The sequence below is a fragment of the Hemitrygon akajei genome, chromosome 9 (genome assembly GCF_048418815.1).
Source record: "Hemitrygon akajei chromosome 9, sHemAka1.3, whole genome shotgun sequence".
Classification (NCBI taxonomy): Eukaryota; Metazoa; Chordata; class Chondrichthyes; order Myliobatiformes; family Dasyatidae; genus Hemitrygon; species Hemitrygon akajei.
Window position 1 is genome coordinate 89,340,828 of NC_133132.1, and position 22,831 is coordinate 89,363,658.

At 40.4% G+C, this 22,831-nt stretch overlaps 1 protein-coding gene across 9 annotated transcripts in view; it reads right to left on the minus strand.

Moving 5' to 3' along the window:
• adgrb3 (adhesion G protein-coupled receptor B3) overlaps nucleotides 1–22,831 on the minus strand; it is a 766,644-nt gene that overhangs the window by 176,326 nt on the left and 567,487 nt on the right. For all 9 annotated transcript variants that reach the window (XM_073056508.1, XM_073056504.1, XM_073056509.1 and 6 more), the window contains 2 exons: nucleotides 1,220–1,323; nucleotides 345–447 (listed from right to left, as the gene is read on the minus strand). In XM_073056508.1, coding sequence (XP_072912609.1) covers nucleotides 345–447; nucleotides 1,220–1,323 — 207 coding nt within the window. The remainder of the gene's footprint in view (nucleotides 1–344; nucleotides 448–1,219; nucleotides 1,324–22,831) is intronic.

A 22,831-nucleotide genomic window follows, 5' to 3' on the forward strand; every position in this document is an offset into this window, starting at 1 on the left:
TCCAAGGAAATTTTGAAACTCAGCTTCAACCATCGATCAACAATAAACACAATCCCCATGCCACTGGCAATACAAATACATTGGATATCTTAAGCCAATCTTAACAATAAGTCATGCATAATTCCAGATAAATGTAGGTCCACAACAGGACACCCTGACGCTATTTTTCCAAGTTAATCGAACAAGCTGAGCTATTCTCCACAGTGGCCCCTGATGCAGCAGCTTCATCCACAGATCACTGCAATGGAAGAGTCAGCCTGACTCTTCACACCATTTTTTTCCTTTCCATCTGGCATTTTCCAGCTACAAAATAAGAGGCGAGTGCATTGTGTAAAATTTGGCACCTTATTATGAGTCTGTGTTTGTCCAACCACAATCAGGATATTAGACGAGATGATGGAGAGACAGAAGTTTATCAGAATAATCGACCTTTCTGATTGGATGTACCTGAGAAAACACAACACAGATCTACTTTTTAGTTGGGATGATGCAGGGAAAACATTAAATACAGATCTTGAAAGTTAATCATCTTAAGAGTAAAACTGATCATGGCTCTATTTATGAAGTGTACAATTTTATATTCAAACACAGTTTGTATAAATGAGCATACTGTACACCAAAAGAGATGCAAGTGAATGCAGTTTTGAAGGAACAGCCTGAAGTGATAGCATTTATTAGTCATACTTTTTCGTACATAAAGCTAATTGGAGTACACAACAATAAACTATTTAACAGTAAGTGATGCATTATAACTCCATCTGGCAAACCATGTTTTACTTATCTAATTGACTTCACTAGGGTTTCTGCTTAATTATCCTAAACAAAGAACTCCATTATTACATAATTTGCACACACAATTGTTCAACCAATTACAGGGCACCTTTCAAGCTAGCCTCGACACTGGGAAGAAAGATTTAGTACAAATTTTGCTTGAGAGTACAGAAACTTCATATTGTCGTCAGTGAGAGAATTCAGACCTCAGCGAGATAAAATCCTAATTCTGTCAGCCCCTGGATATCAGCGATGATGAGAATAACTATTAGTCTCCTAAAAATACTTTGGTGCAATTTCTGTCAAACCTTTCCAGACCTTCCTCTTTGAAACATGTAATAATTAAGGCTACAATAGTAAATTTGCAATAAAGTCTGTAATGGCTTGCAGCTGAAATTACAGTTACAGCACTTATTAAGGCAATAGTGCCTTTACGTTCAGTACGTACCTCCACAACACAGCATAGACCACTGCCAGAGTGATGAGGGCCAGACAGGAAAGACCACAGCCTACAATTAGCGTGACCGAAGGCATATCAGCATTCTCCATATTCTGTGGAAAACAACCAGAAATAATTCAACAAAACTTGCACCTCTCTCAATAACTTATATTATTATACATCATGATTTCTTGAATATGATTGAAAATAAGGATAAAATCCATGCCATTTTATGTGATAAAGTTAGCATGAAAAGTAGGGAGATTAAACTATTTTCAGCTTCTTCAGAAAAGATCACACAAAGTGTTTCAGTATATTACTCATTTTGCTGTGTTTTATAACCAATATAATTGGGAGATATTGGCTATGCTGTGAAAAAGATAAAGAAAATAAACAGAGTATTGAGCAAGCTAAAGTTGTAGCTCACAAGATGATTTATATCCCGAAGTCATCCTGCATCTTCTTCATAGAGAATAAATCAAATTTCTCTACCATGCTTCAAATTTAATTCCAGTAGATTTTTAAGCCAGTAACTTATTTTTCTTTTTATTGATTTTTTTTGTTTAATTCTGTTTGGAAATGGAAATTCAATTTTAATGCCATGATAAGATAAAACATCACTGCAAGCTGAAATATTTAGCTTCATTCCAATTCTACATACACATCACCAGCAATCAATTGAGATGAATTTTCAAAATAACATGCCAATGTTGTTGAATATCCGGATCTAGAACCTGTGGTTAAAAGGCCATTACCGTGATCTATTCATGTGAGTCTGTAGACAAGAAAGTCAAAACCATACCATTGCGTATAAACAAAACTAACCAGTGAATGTTATTGCTCTGTTCTGTCAGTCCACAGTTAGCATTGAAATGCAATACGAGATGGATAATTTTCAGAAATGTCTGTTTACTTATGTATGTATAATATATACTGTATAGTGCCTTTAACACAGTAAAAGTCGCAAGACACTTCACTGCAGCATTAACAAGCAGAATTAGGAAATACAGTTCCTTAAAAAAGTATTCGGCCTCCACAACTATTTTCACATTTAACTGTCTCATTTTCTAAATTTAAAATATATTGAAATAGGATTTTTTGAGCTAATTTACAAAACACTGTGCATCCTGTCAAATCAAAAGAAAAATTCCAAAACCTGTCAACAATTTACTAAAAATTAAAAACCAAAATTGTGAGGCTGAAAAAGTATTTATTTCCTTTGTATTTACTACACCAACTTTCCTCAGGTGCAATCACCTTATCAACTCACCCAACTTGCTGATGTCAAAAATTGAAAGATTACTTATTTTCAATGAATTCATTAAGCTCTCTTTAAGTTCCAACAGTGCATTCAAAACAAATCAGGGAAATAATAATAAAGAAGCACAAATCTGGGGGAGGGTACAGACCATCTCAAAGGCACCGAACGTACTTTGGAACTTAGTGTAGTCCATCGTGAAAAAGTAGGAAAAAATATGAAACCACAGCCACACTGCCTAGGTCAGGCCGCCCCTCCAACCTTAGTCGCTTGAGAAGAATGGCACTTATAAGAGAGGCTATTGTGATGCCAACAGTCACTGTAAATGAGCTGCATAAGTCAGTGGTTCCAATGGAGTTGAAATTCATATCTCCACAATCTCTAAGGCCTTGCACAAAAAGGGGTATTTATGGAGGAGTGGCAAGAAAGAAGCCCTGGTTAAAATAAAAACATATCCTTGCCCATAAAGACTTTGTAAAGTGTCGCTGAGACTATACTGTAAATACGTGGAAGAAGATCTTCTGGTCAGATGCAACTAAAGTAGAACATTATGTGTGGTGTAAATCTAATACTGCACATCAGCCAGGTGACACCATCCCTACTGTTAAGTATGGTAGAGGTAGCATTGTGCTATGGAGATGCTTTTCAACAGCAGAAACGGGAAATCTGGTCAAGATTGGTGGGAAGATGAATGCTGCTAAATACAGAGAGATCCTTGATAAAAACTTGCTGGCCTCTGTCAAAAATCTTAAATTGGGGAGAGACATAATCTTTCAGCAGTACAATAACCCAAAGCACAATGCCACAGCAACCATGGAATGGCTTCAAATGAAGAAAACTGATGTCCTTGAATGGCCCAGTCAGAGTTCTAGTGTCTAGTTCTGCTCGTCCCATTCCAGGAAGGATGTGGGAGCTTAACCTGATTGAACATCTATGGCAGGACCTCCAGATTGCTGTCCACCATGGCTCCCCAACTAACCTGGCACAGTTTAAGCAATTTTACAAGAAGAAATGGACAAATCTTGATCCATCGCATTGTGCAAAACTAACAGAGACTAATTCCAAAAGACTATTGGCTGTAATAGTTGTGACAGGAGGTTCAACTTAGTACTGAGCAAAGAGTTGGGTGGGGGGGGGGGGGGAGATGAATACTTTTAAAGTGTTGACATTTCATTTTTTGAATATTTAGTTTTTTCTTGCTTTACAATTTTTCTTGTTTTTTCAGCTGTACAGTGGTGGGGGGGTGGTAGGAACATGTGTTTCACAAATAAAAATTCTCAGTTAAATCAATTAAAACACTGGTTGTAATACTCAGTGATGTGAACAAAGGGCTGGGAGCTGAATACTTTTACAAGGCACTGTATCTGCTCAGATATTATGTACTGAGTGAGGAGCCATTCAAAAGCAGATGGAGGCAGAAAGGTCAGCAGAATAACTGTTACGTGATGTGATCTGAAATAGATCATTACTATCTTGCAATCTGTTACAAATGTAACTTCCCAAAGCTAGCTGTTAGTATCTAAAACACTTAAATCTAACAGCAAATTTCTCTGCAAGTTTCACATGTCAAATTCTACTGTGACAAAAAAAGCTTTTCCTTAACCTGATGGTGTGACATAACTTTAAAACAACCTAAATAATAGCAAATAGCAAGGCAGGATGTATTTGTCTAATGATTTTCAGAGATGCCTTCTCAGTTTAACTGAGTGATACCAGGGTTTCTCTTTGTGGGTGGGAGCAAGGGAGGAAAGGGGCTTGTTTTGTTGTTGATTGTGTTGTTCTGCTGGACACTGTGGGCACACTACACTGGCACTGGGAAGCATGTGCAGTGCAAGCATAAGCACTTGCAGGCTGCCCCAGCACATCCGTAAGTTGTGTTGGTTGTTAACAGTGCCTTGTAAAAGCAGAGACACATCATTGTATGTTTTGATGTATGTACATCTGATAAATTAATCTGAATTTCTGATGCAAGTTATTGGATGTACAACAAGCCAATTCATTCTCCAATTTTTTTTTTGCTTATAGTAAAAGACAGGATATACACAATATGTATTCTACTAGCCCATGGCTCCCTGAAAGTAGGTAGGATAGGAAAGAATGCTTAGGCTATGCTTGCCTTTATTGAGCATAAAAATTTGCAAGTCATGTTGCAGCTGCATAAAATTTTGGCTAGGTCACTTTCAGTATTGTGTCTTGTTCTGCTCGTCCCATTCCAGGAAGGATGTGGGAGCTCTGGAGAGGGTGAAGAGAAGGTTTACCAGCATGTTGCCTAGTTCTCCAAGTTGCAGAAACTTGGATTGTTTTCCATGGAGAGGGGAGACCTGATCGAAATTATGAGAGGCATTGATAGCGTAGACAAGAGTCTATTTCCCAGGTTAGAAAAGTCCCATACTGAAATGCACTGATTTAATCTGAAAGGAAGGAAGGTTTCAAGGAGATTTGTAAGGCATGTTATATTTTTCCTTACACAGTGGTAGGTGTTTGGATTGCAATGCTGGGGAAGCAGCTATGATAGTTACTTTTAAGGGGCATTTAGACAGAAACATGAATAGGCAGGACTGGTGGGCTGTAGACTATCTGCGGGCAGATAGGATTGGCTTAATTTGGTTTCCTGGTCAGCACAGAGATCATGAGCTGTATTGTTCTAGGACTTATTCTACAGGCTGTGGCAAATGGCAGGATTCCTGATTGATATATTCAATTATTGTTTTCATCTGTTTTTACAGTTGGTATTTACAACTCACTTTTAAATTGAGTCTTTCTGTGCATGCAGTGTATATGTTGCTATCTGTATCAATGATGTACGTTCTTCAATGTCTAGAAGGATGAAATGGAACAATCTGATCATTCTTTTTGTCAATTCAAGATATCCTTCCTTGGGTGAGCACACATTTTACACACACAAGACTTATTTATTAATAATTCTTTATCCTTTTTTATTTCCTATTATATTTGATAATATAAATGAATAGGAAATAAAAAGAAATCAGATTGAGGGAGCACAATGGAGCAAGAGATAAAAATAATTGAGGGAAAATATAAGGCTCTGTCAATCACCACATAATATGCAGATCAAGGTGAGCCTGGTCTGCTGTTTAAAGCAAAAGCAAATAGTTCCAGATTATGGAACAAAGTTGAAGTCAAGAAGCAGATCTTACTCCTGAAATAGTTAGACTGACAGTCAGCATAGGAATAGGAACTCAAAACTGAAAAAGCTAGAAACACTCAGACTGAGTGTTAAGCTAATATTTTAGCTTAAAGACCCTCATCAGAACCATGAAAGGTTAGAAAACATACAAATTTTAAGTTGTAGAGGTGATGGATAGAGAGAAGAAAGGGAATGCCTGTGTGTGGGTGAAGACCAAGAGATATTGGAAGTAGTGCCAACTGAGAGAGGGTGTTGAAGGCGAGTTAGCCATAACTTGTATGACTGGTGATGTAAATCCAGAGGAGAAAGAAAACTAAACAGTACTGGAACAGTGAGACACAAGCAATGCAGCTGCTGGAAGACTGAAACCAAAAAGAATACTAGAAACTGTGGACTAGTCAGGCAGCAAGTGCGGAGTTATAGAAACACATACAGGCTGATGATCCCTCATTAGAACTCGCTGGTCTGAAAATGCTGATGATGTAACTGGAGCTAATGGTGGGTTTTGTTGAAATAGGGAAGAGGGCAAATGCAGCAGGTCAGAGAGAGAGTGGGTTGAGAATTCAATGATTATTTTCCCTTTACAGTATATCTTCACCGGACAGATGAGCAATAATTAGCCAGCCCTTTCCATACTCCCTCACTCAGCATCATTCTCATATTCTCTCTCTTTCTCTCTCTCTCTCTCCCCCCATCTCTCTCCTCCAGCAACTATTTTTTCCCAGTGTTTGAAAAATCTGAAAAAAATCACTGAAACATGTTCAGAAATTATTTCCAGATAGGAAATGGAATTTTTCAAGTATTACTCTACTGCACATTCCCATGAGACACTTCTAAATTTATATTTCACTGATTTAGAAATTAACTACAATGCTGGCCACGAAGCATGATGCTCTGCTCCAGACAGATATAATTGCCACACCATGGATGTCAAGAGCTACAGCTCTGATATTCCGCTTTCTTTTCTGACAGTTGCACAAGAAACTCACATAATTGAGGCTCAAAGTTATTTCTTGCCTTTAGAGATCGACAGCACTGTGGCAGAATTAAGTGGTCTGTGCAATGTACCTTCTATATCCTTTCTATCCTTCTTTCTAAGAGTGTCAAAGGTTATGGGGAGAAGGCAGGAAAGTGGGGTTGAGAGAGATATTAAATCGGCCGTGATGGAATGGTGGAGGAGACTCGAAGGGCTGAATGGCTGACAGCTGTTCCCATGTTTTATGGTCTGTCCATCTATAAGACTCTCAGTCTAAGAGTCTTCAATTGTGTACTTAGCCAAAACTTAGATTCAATGCAAACATCGTTCAGTTGCATTTTTTCTGGGGGAAGGTGACGATGGGGATGGTTTAACACAGATTAGGGCATCACAGGCAACTGGAAAGAAAGCCTTTTTTTGTTCTTTTAACACAATGTGATGATTTTGAAGCTCCCATTTGGGCCTGTGTTCTCTGTGTTGCATTTTCAGGACCTTGCAAAAATAAGATTCTTTCATTGCTGGTTCTTACATCGGTTACAGCTGAATGATTTTTAACTCAGCGGGAACTGTTCTGCTTTTTCTCCATTGCTTGTGCTGATTTATCCCCGTGATGAACCAAAGATATGGAAGGTGCATGGGTACAATCTGACATTAGTAAAATGGGAGCAAAGAATAGAAGTCTGTTCCACATAACTGACTCTCAGAACTTCATATCCACCCTCTAAGGACACCTTGCACATTCATAATTCAGGCCTGTATTTCCAGAATTTGATTACTATGACTACAAACGCCAACAATCGCAGTTTTAAAAAACATCCGAACTTATCGTCAGTAATACCAATAGTCAATTAAAAGCCATAAATAAACGTTCAGAAACCATGACACCTCCACTGCTCAGAGTCAACCATGGACATTGCGTTTTAGCTGTCTACATATGCACAAGCCAATACAGAAGCTAGGGTAGTACCTTTTACAGTCAGATCTATAAAAATAACAAATATCTCCTTTTTCTGTAACAATTCACCTTAGGGCACTTTACAAGAACATTATCAAACAAAATTGAACACCAAACCACAGGAGAAGTTATTAGGAAAGACAGTTAAAATTGGTGGGGTTGTTTCAAGTGGCATCTCACAGGAGAGGTTTAGTGAGAAAATGCAGAGCTTGAGGCCTCAGTAGCTTAAAACATCCAGCACGGAGGAGGGAAGATTAAAAGAGGCAGGATCATAAGACATAGAAACATAGAAAACCTACAGCACAATACAGGCCCTTCAGCCCACAATGTTGTGCCAAACATGCCCCTACCTTAGTAATTACTAGGCTTACCCATAGCCCTCTATTTTTCTAAGCTCCATGTACCTATCCAAAAGTCTCTTAAAAGACTCTATCGTATCCGCCTCCACCACCGTTGTCGGCAGCCCGTTCCACACACTCACCACTCTCTGAGTAAAATCTTAAGTAGCCATCACAAGAGTTTTAGGACTGGAATAGATCAGAGAACTACGGAAGGATTGGATATAAGCAAGCAAATGTTAATACAGAATTGCATACCAGGAGCTAATGTAAGTTATCAGAATCAGAACCAGGTTTATTATCACCAGCACGTGTTGTAAAATTTGTTAACTTAGCAGCAGCAGTTCAATGCAATACACGACACAGAAGAAAAAAACCCAATAATAAATAAATAAGTTACAGTTATCTAACAATGGGTAATAATAACCAGGAATTGGTGGGAGCTAGAACACAGAAGCAAGATTGCCAATGACCTGAAGATTACCTGGATTTCCCATCTGGAGAGTGCTCAACTGATTAGGCAAAGATTCGAAGTATATTTATTATCAAAGTCTGTATACAGAATACAACCCTGAGATTCACTCTCCCACAGGCAACCACGAAACAAAGAAACATCATGGAACCCATTCAAAGAAAACATCCAACACCCAACAGGTGAGAAAAAGAACAAATTGTGCAAAGGGTAAAAGAACGTGAGGGAATAGCACACAGAATGCTAAACATCAAATTGCAAAGTCCTCAAAACAATCTAGACATGTTCAGTTTAACGCTGTGTTATTCATCGACTCCAGGCTGAAGTGTCAGTCTGTGCCAAAGACGCCGAGTCCACACCAAAGTATCGCTATCTGCCCTGAGCAAGTTGCGCAAAAATAGCAAAACAAGTAATGGACCTAATCATGGATTTGTGCTGTGCCTTTAGACTGCACACGCCACTCTCAAGCTCACTGATTTCCCCCAACAGAGAATAAAAGCACCGGATAGCTGAGTCAGCCCAAAAACACACAATCCAAATGTAAATTACAGGACCCAATCGCACACAGTTTAGTAATAGAAGCACATTTAAAAGAAGAAGAATTAGTTTTGTGAATTGTCTGCAGGACATCGCTATTTCACTGACAGATTAGCTACAGTAAGGGCATTATAGAGCCTCTTCACAGAGGGAAGCTGACAGCCATGACTATAGTGCAACCATGCTGTCAGAGGGTGAACTGGTACCCCCTCTGGGTACCACTTCCAGACCTGGCTCAGCTCCAGACAGATATGAACAACAGGGATGGAGCTGAGGGCTAAGGGACAGAGTTCATGGCAGGGACCAAAGGCAATGCTTCATTATTTCCAATTTACAGATGGAACAATTCTCTGTTCATGCAGTGCTGGAAGTTGGAGAGGTGGTTTAATCACTTGGAAGTAACACAGATGTTAAATCAGATGATAGTGAGGTTGAACAACATACATTTGGAACCAGTTGTATTTTCAGGTGACATTAAGGAGGAGCATGCAGGCGAGAAATAGCAGAGGCCCAGTAAAGATTTCAATGGCTAGCATAAACAATAGTGCAGGAAGAGAAGCCGTTGCACGGAATTGCATGTCTAGGCCTTGATGTACCAGAACAAAATTTTGAGTGCAGTCTCACCAAGCTGGCTAGCAGTAGCTGGTCACTGTTGGAATACCATATAGTCACACTTGCCAGAATTTCAAACAGGTAGAGAAAAACAAGATGGTTTTGGATGTTTGTCAGGCATCATAACAGGTTTATTCACTCTGCTCAATACTACTGTATTTTTCTGCCAAATACTATGTCATTTTATGAACTTGAAGTAGGAGAAAAAATTTCCATAGCTCAACTAAATGTAGCAAACCTTAATAATGAAATTTCCAACAAAAAGATGTCAGGTATATAGCATAAAATAGTGGACAAAGGGGAAAGATATTATTACTACTATCTAACTGCAGTGTTCATAAAAGCTTGATATTCATGGTTTATGATACCACTTGAACCTCTTAATTAGGTTATGGCACTGAAATCTACTCCCTGTTGTCCATTATTCTATACAGAATTTTCAGAAGTGTAAGCAGATAAGGTCCCTTCCCTTCAAGAAATTCAGGTAATACAGTTTAAACACAGAAAGACAGCTGAAGCAATCTCATTATCAGCAAAGCCCCTGAGATCCGGCACCACTTGTCACTGAAACAGATTTTCACTTTAGTGTAAAGCAAGTGATAGCAAGCTGGTCTGCTTTGCATTGCTTCAGATATTTGCCTCCACTGAAAGCAATGGAAATATAAAACAAAAATTGCCAGAGATGCAAATTGGTTGGTTACTCTGTCCTAATTGCATATGGACAAGGCTTTGCATGCTATTAATGCCTTTCCATAGATATTGTGATGAGTGGTGTTCAGTTTACAAGTTCTGTGATAAGTCCAGATTCTCTGCTTATTACATTTTTCCAATGGATGGTACAATTAAAATATATGAATTGTAAGTGTTTACATTCCAATAAAATGGTCGATAGAGTTAATAACATGCACTGCTATTGACAACCTTTTAAATCATTTCCTCACTTTTTAACACAAGTTTTGAATTAAATCTATTCATAAAATCATTAAAAAAATCTGGGGAACAATCTGTTCTCACAGATTGTTTAGAAAGTTTCGATGGCAGATTTTCAGCTGTAAGGGTTAGAACCAATGTCATGACCACTATTAATCCTTCAATCAACACAGCATTATCTGGTCATTTATAATATTGGCTGGGACTTTCCTGTGAAATGCCAGCTAATTTGCATGGAACAGCTAGCAATTTCCTAATTAGCATCAAGAAGTTTGAAACAACCATAAAAGGAAAGTGGAAGTTCCAAAAGTTCTGGAAATTCAATAATCTGTAGATGTTGGAAATCTGAAATAAAAACATGAAAGTGCTGGAAACATTCAATAAGTCAGACAGCATCTCTGGAAATGGAAACAGAGTTAATTCTTCAGGTTTGAATAGTTGTGCTGCTTTGATCCAAATATGCTGTCTAACATGCTGAATGTTTTCAACATTTTCTGATTTCAGTTCTGACCATCTTGACTCAGTGGTTGTTAGAAACTTTGACAACTAGATATCAGTGACAGGCTTCTCACAGAGGTCAGGGCAGGGCTCCAGCATCCAACAATTCTACAATGCTGAAGTTGGATTATCACAGAGTCTTTTGAAACAATCTGAGAGAGTATATTGTTCCCCATTTAAACTCTCACTTGAAAGACTGTGCCTCCAAGATTGCATCACTCTCAACCTCATTAATCTGGACATCTCCCATCTACTACAACCAACCTCATGGTTCCCTTACCCTGCACTGCTTCTTTCTACCTCCTACCAGAGATCCATAAACCTGACTGTCTGGGCAGGCTGATTGTTTTTGCCTGCTCCTGCCCTACTGAACATATCTGCACACCTCGATTCCATTTTATCCCCCTTAGTTCAGTCTCTTCCCACCTACAACTGTGATGCTTCACATGCTCTTGATCTCAACAACTTACAATTCCCTGGCCCTGATCACCCCATTTTCACCATGGTTGCCCAGTCTCTATACACTTCTATACCCCGTCTCTATACACTTCTATACCCCGTCTCTATACCCCATACAGAAAGCTTGAAAGCTCTCGACTACTTTCTTGACAACAGACCCGACCCCTTCTCAGTTCCCCTTCATCACCACCCTCCTTTGTACTGTGGAACCAGTCCTCATCTTCAACAATTTCTCTTTCAGTACCTCCCACTTTCTCCAAGTTCAAAGTGTAGCAGTGGGTACCTCATGGGCCCCAGCTCTGCCCGTCTTTCCGTTGGCTAGATAGAACAGTCCATGTTCTGAGCTTTCCCTGGTAATGTCCCCAAATCTTTCTGCATTGGTGCTACTTCATGCACATGAGCTGAGCCCGACAATTTCATCAACTTTGACTCTAATTTCCACCCTGCCCTTAAAATCACCTGGTCCATTTTTGACCCCCCCCCCCCCCCACCCCGATCTCTCTGTTTCCATCTCTGGAGACAAGCTGGCTACTGATATCTTTTATAAACCCACTGACCTCTGTGGCTATCTTGACTATACCTTTCCCACCCTGTCTCCTGTAAAAATGCCATTCCCTTCTCTCAGTTTCTTTGTCTCTGCTGCTTCGGTTCCCAGGATAGGGCTTTCCTTTCCAGGACATCAGAGATATCCTCCTTCTTCAAAGAACAGAGTTTACCTTCATCCACCTCTGATGCTGCCCTCGCCCACATCTCCTGCATTTCCCGGGCACCCCATCTTCCACCTGCCTTAACAGAGATGCAGTTCCTCTTGTCCTTACTTACCAGCATGAGCTTCCGCATCCATCACATCATTCTCTGTAACTTACACTTCTTCAACAGGACCCTAACCACCGAACACATCTTTACCTCACCACCCCCCACTCTCCATTTTCCGTAGTAATATTGATCCCCCCCATGATTCCCTTGTCCATTCATCCCTCCCCACAAATTATCCCTGCAAGTGGCAGCCGTGCTACACCTGCCCATTCCCCTCAATTCAGGGTCCTAAACAGTCCTTCCAGGTGAGGCAACACTTCACCGGTGAATCTGTTGGGGTTGTTTACTGTATCTGGTGTCCCGAACCATCCTCCTCTACAATGGTGAGACCCAACGTGGGTTAGGGTCTGCTTTGTCGAGCACCTTTGCTCCATCCGCATAAAGCAGGATTTCCCAGTGGCCTACTACGGTAATTCAAATCTAATCCTCATTCCAACGTGTTGGTCCATGGTCTCCTCTTCTGCCACAATGAAGCCACTCTCAGGTTGGAGGAACACTACCTCATATTCTGTCTTGATAGCCTCTAAGCTGATGGTACAAATATTGATTTCTCCAGCTTCTGGTATTTTCCCCTCCCCCTGCCCTGTTCTTCAATTACCCACTCTGCCTCCCCCTTTACCTCTTCTGCTCACCTGCCTATCATCTCTCCTGGTGCCTCTCCTCCTTCCCTTTCTCCCATGTTCCTCTCTCTTCTCCTATCAGAATCCTTCTTCTTCAGCCTATCACCTCCCAGCTTCTTACTTCATATTCCCCCCCCCTCCCAACCCAACTGGCTTACTTATCACCTTCTAGCTTATACTTCTTCCCCACCCCTTTCTTATTCTGGCATCTTTTGTCTTCCTTTGCAGTCCTGATGAAGGGGTCTTGGCCCGAAATGTTGGATGTTTATTCATTTCCATCGATGCTGTCTGACCTACTGAGTTCCTCCAGCATTTTGTGTGTTTCTCTCAGTCTTATACTGATTGAAGAGAAATACTCACTTTTGAAGATATTACCAACTTATTGCTGCACACTGCAATTTTTGAATTTGTCAGAGACCTTATTTAGGATTGGCTGAGTTATGGGAATATGCAGACACACATAAATCTGAAAGGAATTAACACATTGTTTTATTTTCTGTGCAAAACATGTAGAGAAAGTTAGTGCATGAAAATTACCTACTTTCATTTCAATAGGTGTGAGGGAGAGAGGCAAGTTTTAGCCAATGTAATTTTTTATTAAAATTGGGATTACCCAAATTTAAAAAATGACATTAAGTGTTTATAAATGCTTAACCTACTTCCACTTATAATAATTTCTTTAGTTTTATTTTATGCAATTTTGCAATGTCAAGTGACATTCTTAGCCGATGGCAGCTGGCTAAGCCAAAGGTTATGGCTTTGCCAACTTTCGCAGTATTTGGAGTATAATCTTGTGGTTAAAACCTGATCTACTCTATCACACTAGTGTACTTACATCCAGAAGCTCAGTGCCAAGTCTTAGTGACAAATTTGTAGTTGCTCTCAGCAAGAAATCTTGCTCTGGAAAATCTGTTGAAGTCAAGCATTGACCTGTGGGACACCACTCAGAACTGGAGGGAGAAAATTAGCTAGTGTTTCCTACCACACAGTGATTGTGGTGAAAGGTATGATGTAGAATTTTTAGCGCAAAATTACTGATTCTGAATTTCCCAGCACTGATGACTGATGATAACTAATTTTATGTAAATGAATTTATACAGATAAGCAGAGGCTCTCTGATTCCAAGTACTCATGATTTGCCATTTTCTGTATCCTGTATCTAGCATGAAAGTTGAAGAAAGGGGCAGGCTTTCAAAAGAAAGAAACTAGCTGGAAATAATTGTTTTAAATTTCAGTTAACTGGAATTTCACTGGTAGTTTCTGTCCAGAAAAGGCAAGCGCTGAAAATCTAGAGGGAAGAGTTCACCTTCTCACACAAGAACTAATCCACTCAAGGCTGAAGTGCTCACTGTTAAAAGTTGAAACATACAAAGCCAGTACTCTATCTTTTGCTGGAGAGTAGGCTCTGGGATATTATACAAAATGAACCTAATGCTGACTCCAAGAAATACCTCAGAAAAAAAAATGTACTGGTAAATGGAGCCAGAAACACTTACAATTATAAAGGCAGTTTTGAGGACATTTATCTTAGTTAACACCCATCTACACTGGGATAGATGGTAGAATGTACACAGCTAATTAAATAATGCCTAAGAGTCCTTAGGATATTGTAAACTGCTTTGGCCTCCCTCAAATGCAGGGAGTTCAAATGTCAGTGCATAAAGATTACTCGAACATTTCCAGGTCTTGATACTTTAATTTTCCAAGATAAAAATATCTTGAGGTAATTATGCTTCAACAGCAAAAGACACATTACACAAATCTATATATTCATTCATACACTTCCTCCACTCATGCATACAGAAAACCCCTGGTGATATCTTGGCCCAGATTTTGCTGGGGGTTGACTGCAGTTCTCATATAATCATCTTTTTTTACCATTTACTCTGCTGGATTTCAGGATTCCTGTACAAGAACAGGTGCCCTGAGTTTACTGGCTGTAGCCACTGCCTTTTTATTGACTGTATGGGAGAATCGTATGGGTTGAACGGTCAGTTTAGTTCCAGATTGGGACCCAAGTGCCTATTCATTTGACTAGAAATTCCAGGAGTCAGTAGAAGAATTAAAAAGCGCTGGTTTTTAATTGTCACGTACTGAAAAACAATGAAAAGTTTTTTGTTTGTGTGCCATCCAGATTCCATATACCAATTACATCAGGGTAGGAAAAAAGAAAACAGAATGCAGAATAAAATGTTACAGTAACTGAGAGAGTGTGCTGCAGGTAGATAAATAACGTGCAAGGGTCATGAGGTGGTAGCCGGAAAGATCAAGAGTCCATCCTTCAGCATGTAATTATAACTGTTTTTCCAATATACATTATTACTTCAGTGTCTTCAAATGGATTTAGAGATGGTTTTACTGATAAATCATTTTTCACTTCTTAAATGTCTTTGAATGATTTTGTCAAATGGAAAAGCCAACGTCAGCTTGTTGTGTTGCTCAAGACACTGCCACCACTCGGCTCCACTGGGGTCAGCCCTCAGGTGCAAAGGGGTAAGCTTGAGAGCATGGGAGATGTAACCAGCAAGTAATGACGCTGAGCCATGTGTGCCAGAAACAGAACATTACATAAGCTGTAGGTTAACTTTGTGAATATCATAGCTGAGCATTAAATGTCAGAACAGGTAGACTCTGTCCATTTCCTGTTATTTTACAGTGTGGCTGTGTGTGACTCAGAGGAAGCTATGACCGAATTATTCTGAAAGTATTGTCACCAATATATATCATAACAGCAGTGTGCACACAGCAAAGTTCTACAGATGTGAGGTAATAGGGGTCTTCATGAACATCATTCTCCTCTTCGGACAGTGGCATCTCTTCAGATACATCGGCTCTATAAGAGTGGCACATGCAACAATGAAGCATTCCATCAGGCCAGCATTCAATTGTCCGTCCAAACTAGCTGCTCAAGCCAGGACTGAACATGCTCTCTGACTCAGAAACAACAACTCCACCAACCCAGCTCATCAATTTTATCTCAGAATGGATTACTAATATATATATGCAAAAGAGCTGGAGTGAGATTGGATAGGATGATGGAAGTACAGCACGCCACTAAGTTGGCATGAGACATATCAATGAAAATAACAAAAAATACTGCATTCCTTAAAAGTCTGATTCACGAAGATCTCATATTCAAAAGATTAACTTTGCTTCTCTTGCCACAGATGCTGTGTGTTTCCAGCCTTTTATATGAGGCATATTATGCCTGATATGTTAGCGAGCCAAAAGAAAATGGCCTCATTCTTTTACAGGACGCAGCAACAAATCCTAACACCTTTTTTAAGATTCCAAAGTCAATCCAATTTTAAACTGGCATTTTAATTCCAATTTTGGAATTGATGGGTATGGGATGTTTTGTACAAGGACAAGCAAGTACACAGTGAAGGTTCCTTCCCAATTTAAATATTTATTACAGGGGTGTTCGATGAAGACTTGTATTTACACAACAACTTATTGCCGTCATGCCAAACTCTTAAATCATTACAACTCACTGTGCTTTTACTAAGTAATATCCTGCAGTTTTAAACTATCAACCAACAGTAACAGGTAGAACCACAGTTTAATTTCCTTACAAATACATTGATCCCTTTCTCTGCAACTTCATGCACCATCTAATGCATTCCTGCAACTTTGGGCTGACCACCCTCATACTTAATTGGTCCCCCTCTTAACTACTTGCGTTCAAACTCTGCGATATCTACCCTAATTTTTCCTTACGTGATAGAGACAAATTTTGTTTGATAATCAATGCCTTGGAATGATTATTCAAACAGTAAAAATGTAAGCTATTGTCATTATCCATGAACAACAACAACATCTACAACTACGCAATGCTACACTGGATCATTCTCACATCAGTTATCCAAACTTTTGCTTTCAGTAATCACAATTTTACACTGACACCTTCTAGTTGCACATAAGTAGCTGTAATCAGCAGAACACTCAAGCTGCAAGTGGCAACTGATCTTAGAGTTCCAATTTGCAACACTGAAACTAACAAACAAATTTTTGGAAACCAGCAAAAACGTTGAGGTAAATAAAACTGAGTTGCGCTGGTCAACCAGAATTCAGGGATTTCAAGGCCTCTGGCCACTCACTGGTCTGAACTCAAGGCCAAAATTCAGGTGAGGCCTAAATGCTATAACACTATAACCTCCATTGGCAGAGTAGGCTGAGTTTACATTCCCCCAAGATTATCATTCCCATCATGTCATGAAAGGATTTGGGAAAATGTGACATCCCCTTCCTCCAATAGGGCTTAATTCCACCTGCATCTGCCTCTACTCATTTCATACTGATCATGTAGTGCTCTACATTATATTTATAAGCACCTGACATGGAATATTGAAATCTCCGGCATTTTTTCCTATCAATGCATCACAATGATAAGCAGTTACTGTGTATAATAATATGATTTATAATAATAAATGTACAATTTACATTAATTTTAAGAATATGTAATTTATGTTTGTTATGATCTGTGCTGCTGCTGTAAAAAGCTAATTGTCATGGTACTTGTACTCTGAGTATGGATGTCCATGATGATAAACTTGAACTTGATGGAAGTAATGCTGAAGAGAGGATCACTCTTCAATGACAGATTCCAGTATATCATCACCTCCTTATGAGCCATGGGGAGAGAGAGTTAGGGGCTAATAATACTGGATTCAAAATTCTAAGCTTTAAATTTACCAACTCCTTATGAACAATGAAGCAACAGAGCCAAAAAAGAGTTCAGTGTGGCAGTTCAGAATGGACTGATAACGTGACATAAGTAATACAATCAGTGGACACTTTAATAGTACACCTGCTCGTTAATGCAAATATCCAATCAGCAAATCATGTCACAGCAACTTAGTGCATAAAAGCATGCAGATATGTCAAGAGGTTTGGCTATTGTTCAGATCAGACATCAGAATAGGGGAGAAGTGTGATCTAAGTGACTTTGATCGTGGAATGATTGTTGGTGCCAGGCAGGGTGGTTTGATTATCTCAGAAACTGCTCCTCTCCTGGGATTTTCACGCACAACAGTCTCTAGAGTTAACAAAAAATGGTGCGAGAAACAAAACCAAACAAAAAAATTCAGTGAGCGGCAGTTCAGTGGGTGAAAACGCCTTGTTAATGAGGGAGTTCTGAGGAGAAAGGCCAAACTGGTTCACACGGACAGGAAAGTGATAGTAACTCAAATAACCATGTGTTACAACAGTGATGTACAGAAGAGCATCTCTGAATGAACAACTTGTCAAACTTTGAAGTGGATAGACTAGAGCAGCAATAGATCATGAACATTACACTCTTGTACCTAATAAAGTGACCACTCAGTGTAAAGCTCAGGAGTTATCCAAGAGTCTGTGGGCAATAATCAAAACGAATATTATTTACTTCAAAGTTCTGAGCAGTCAGCTCCAGAAGGTAGAATTCCCATTAACTGTGAGGAACAAATTAAAGAACTAGAGCAGTTCTACATTCCTGCATGATCAAAAACACAAATGGGTCGCACAATGGTGCAGCTGATAAACCTGATACCTCACAGCTTCAGCAGTCCAGGTTCGGACCTGGCTTCTGGTGCTGTTAGTGTCGAGTTTGCACGTTCTCCCTGTAACCTCTTGGGTTTCACATCCTAAAATCTGCTGGTTGGTAAGTTCATTAGTCACTTTAACTGTGTGTGGACAAGTGACAGCTTTTGGTGGAGTTGATAAAAGTGTGAGGAGAGTAAAAAGGGTTAGGGAAAAGAATGGATGCTTGAAGGTTGGCACAAACCAGATGGGCTGAAGGGCCTTTATCCCTGCTGCATCTCTCTAATAAACAAAATCTGGACAGTTTTAACAGAATTCAAGAAAAGTAATTAGCTGGTAAAATAACTGAGATGAGTAATTTCCTATTCTACTAAACTAATTTACTTGAAGAGAAAATCTGCAGATACTGGAAATCCAAGCAACACATGAAAAATGCTGGAGGAACTCAGCAGGCCAAGCAGCACCTATGGAAAAAGAGTACAGGTGACATTTCGGGCTGAGACCCTTCAGCAGGATCTTTATCCTGTTGAAGGTTCTCGACCCAAAACATCGCCTGTACTCTTTTTCTATAGGTGCTGCCTGGCCTGCTGAGTTCCTCCAGAATTCTGTGTGTGAAACTAATTTATTTGTTCTATGGCCTACATTAGAGCCTCAATGTGGCAGTGAAGTTTAATAATGGACCACAGAACAAAGCTGATTTAACACAATGACAATCTGCTCAAATTCCAGTCAAATTACTTTGACTTCCATTTTATGAAAAACAAATCTAAACTCCTCCTACAGCATTTTTGATAGCAATGTTTAAACAGTTTCAGCAGACCTTCCAACTGACAAACAGGATGGTCAAAGGCCTTCTGGTTTATTTCAAGATGGTAGTTTCAACCAGTCCCCCTGCAACAACTTCCATGTGGTTGAACTTACTCTAACATTGAAATAATACAGAAATACTTGGCAGCTCAGGCAGCACCTGTGGAGAGCAAAGCAGAATTAATGTTCCAGGCTGACAGTCCTTCATTATCAACCTGAAACATCAACTCTTTTGCTCAACACACAGATGCTGCCTGGCCTCTTTTGAATCAACCCATTTCCCCTGAAAACTTTGCAGGTTTTAGATATCAACCTCCTCTTGGCGTACATAGAATGTTCTTTGTTTTAATCCGACTCTTCTTTCTCATTTCTTTTTCCTGGCACACTGACAACTATATCAGTGTTGCTTCCTGCTCTCACCTTGAACTAGAAACATCAACTTTGCTAACTATTTTTACTTCCCCTTCCCTCAGGACAGGTTGGGAGTAGCTTAGCAACTAGTAACCTAGTGCAAGTTCATAGACCCCCACAACTACCTTGGCTACCTCCCACCCTGTTTCCTGCCATTCCATTCTTACAGTTAACCTGACTGCATCACTGCAATCCCTGAAATGCTATCTTCTACATCTGTGCTGCTGCTCTCTGCTGACAATTCCCTTGCAGGGCCCTTGGCTATGTCTGACCTATTTCCCACACTTCTGCCCTCCCTTATAGAAACATGGCAGGGTTCATCTTTCCCTTGCTACCATTTCAGTCACCAGCTCCCACACCTTGAGCATGATGTCTCCTCAAGCACATCTTCCTCTCTTGGCATTCAGAAGGATCATCTCTTGCCTAACAATAGTGAACGTCTTGATCACTGGCAAGAGCCTCTCCCTTCCCCAAGCATCTTCTGTACAACTATTTCTGTTATTTAATCACTCCTGCATTCCCCTCTTTCACTGTCCTTCTTTTCTACCGCCCCTCTTCTCTGCAACGTAAAACTGGTTTACCTCTGTGATTTTCCAGACCTTTTTAAACCTTTAACTATCTGTCTCTTCACAGAAAATGTTCTGTTGATTATTCTCATCATTTTGCTTTTGTGAGGTTCCTAACATCTGCAGAATTTTGTTTTTGGCTTTTATTTATAACCTTCATAATGAAGGAAGCCACTCAGCCCACAGACTCTATGCTGGCACTCACAACAATCCTACTCCTCCCCATTATTACCCTCCACATTTTCTCCCACACAACTCCCATTGATTATTCAACCACTCACTTACACATCAGGGGTAACTGACAGTGGCCAATCAATCTTGCAATCAGCATTTCTTTGAGAAGTTGGAAGAAACCAGAGCACCTGGACGATATCCACAAGATCACACAGAAAACTTTAAAGTCCACATATTTATGCCTGTGATATGGTTATATGGACACAGGATCTTTGGTTCACTAGTTCACACCAAACATTTATCTTTCATTTACACTAATCCTATTTTATTCTCACTACAGTCTTGTTGGGGTGTATAGGGTGTCTAGGGAGGGGTAGCACCTCTGGTTTGGGGTCCTGCGTGCCTTTTTTCAGGACAGCTCATTCACCTTTGGTCCCCACCTGGCGCTCAGCTCTGATCTTTGGCTCCAAGTAGCTGTAGCATGCACAGCGGCCACACCCCGATAAATTGTCTCGGCAGACCAGCCAAACCAGGTGAGGGTAGCTGACAGGCCTTCGACCCTCGGTGAGGTAGGGGATCTGCCCATCCCAGCATGTGAAGTCTGGCCCTGGCAGTTTGAATGGAGGAGACCGATTAATGGTCCAATGGTTAAGAAGGCAGGCCAGGAGGTACTGGTGGAGCACTAAGAGCACGACAAGGCACTTAGACGTCCTGGTCATCCACTGCAAGAGGTGGTGATCTCTTTAAACGCACCTAGCAGAAGGCAATGTATGGTAAACTATGTACACCTGTCTGGACACGCCCCTCTGCTGACTGCTCCTGTGGCTCCTCCCATAGACCCCTGTATAAAGGCGATTGGGGCACTGCTCCTCCCTCAGTCTCAGAGATGTCGTGCTCCCTTTTTGCTGCTAATAAAAGCCTATCGTTCACTTCCTGTCTCCAAGAGTCATTGATGGTGCATCACAATGGCAAACCACTGCCGAGTTAATTCCTCACAGGTTTTAATGACTGAGGCAAAACAGGACAAGTGACTTGTGGTTATTTATAATACATCTCCTCCTTCCCCTCTACAATTGGATCCTTGACTTCATGACCAAAAGACCACAATCAGGAAGGATAGGCTGCAAACCTTACAAATTTGTACTGATGCACCACAGAAAACATTCTATTTGGACACTTGGTATGGCAACGGCTCTACACGTGACGACAAAATACTGCAGAGTTGTGGACACAGCTCAGCACATCATAGAAACCAGCCTCCCTTCTATGGATGCCATCCATATTTCTAATTCCCTCAGTAATGCAGCCAAAATAATCAAAAACCCCAGCTACCCTATACATTTGTTCTTCTCCGCTCTCCCATCAGGCAGAAGGTACAAAAGCACGTACCACTAGGCTAAAGGACAGCTTCTATCCCGCTGAATCTTGAATGGAGTTCTTGTACAATAAGATGGGACACCTGATCTTATAATCTACCTCGTTATGATCTTGCACTTTATCGTTTACCTGCACTGCGCTAGCTTTTACACTTGATTCTGCACTGCTACTGCTGTAACTCATTCTAGTTCGGAGCACTGTGTAATTATTTGTTCAGTATGAACAGTATGTAATATAAGCCCTTTACCGAATGTGGGTATATGTGGACCAATATCTAGTCATTAATTAGATGCATACTCTCACCCAACGCCAATGGCATGATTGCTGTAAAATTTTCAAATGTATTCCAAAATTCTGAAGTCAGTCAAACAGAACGTATCCTTAAATCTGAGTTCACCTGGTGATACCTACAGCAGAGAAAGTTGCAAGCGGGAGGACAGAGACCATGAGCCGGAACAGTTCTAATCAGCAGACTCAAGTGTGGCCTAATGGCTGGCCATTTAAAACATAACCTGGGCTGTCAAAGTAAATCAGGGCCAGTGAATTATGATCCGAGTCTTTGGAAAACAGTTATCAGATAGCAGAGATTATTTCTAAAAGTTTACTTCAATACTTCACCATTTGGCATGTCTCTGGCCTTTTACTGTTACTCAATGGTTTCACTTAACGGCAAAATTCGCATCAGCACAAAACCAACAACATTTTGTGGCACGTTTAAAACGCTGTGGCAACACAAAGCAATATCACTGCAAAGACCAAGTTCACAAGGTGACCCGCACACCTTTGGGACAGTCCTTTACAAGGGGAACATTCATCAGTACCTTTTACTCAAGTCACAACAGCAGCAGACATTGGGCCCTGACAAGGCTGATGGGGCAGATACAGTACAAGTAATCTTGCCTAACATCCTCCCCCCCCCCCCGACTCAACACAGCTTTGAGAACTGATGCTCGTGGCTTTTGGATCGGCGATTAATCAGGCGCAAGGTGTTACTGGATCATCTTTCATTTCAAGCAATGGTTAAGAATCACCGTGAAAACGTGGGGGCTGGTCAAAGGCAAAGATAACCTTATGAGCGCACGGTACCCTAACACACAGACACCTCTAAGCACAAGCTCTTCGCAGTAATGTGTTGGAATCTCACGAT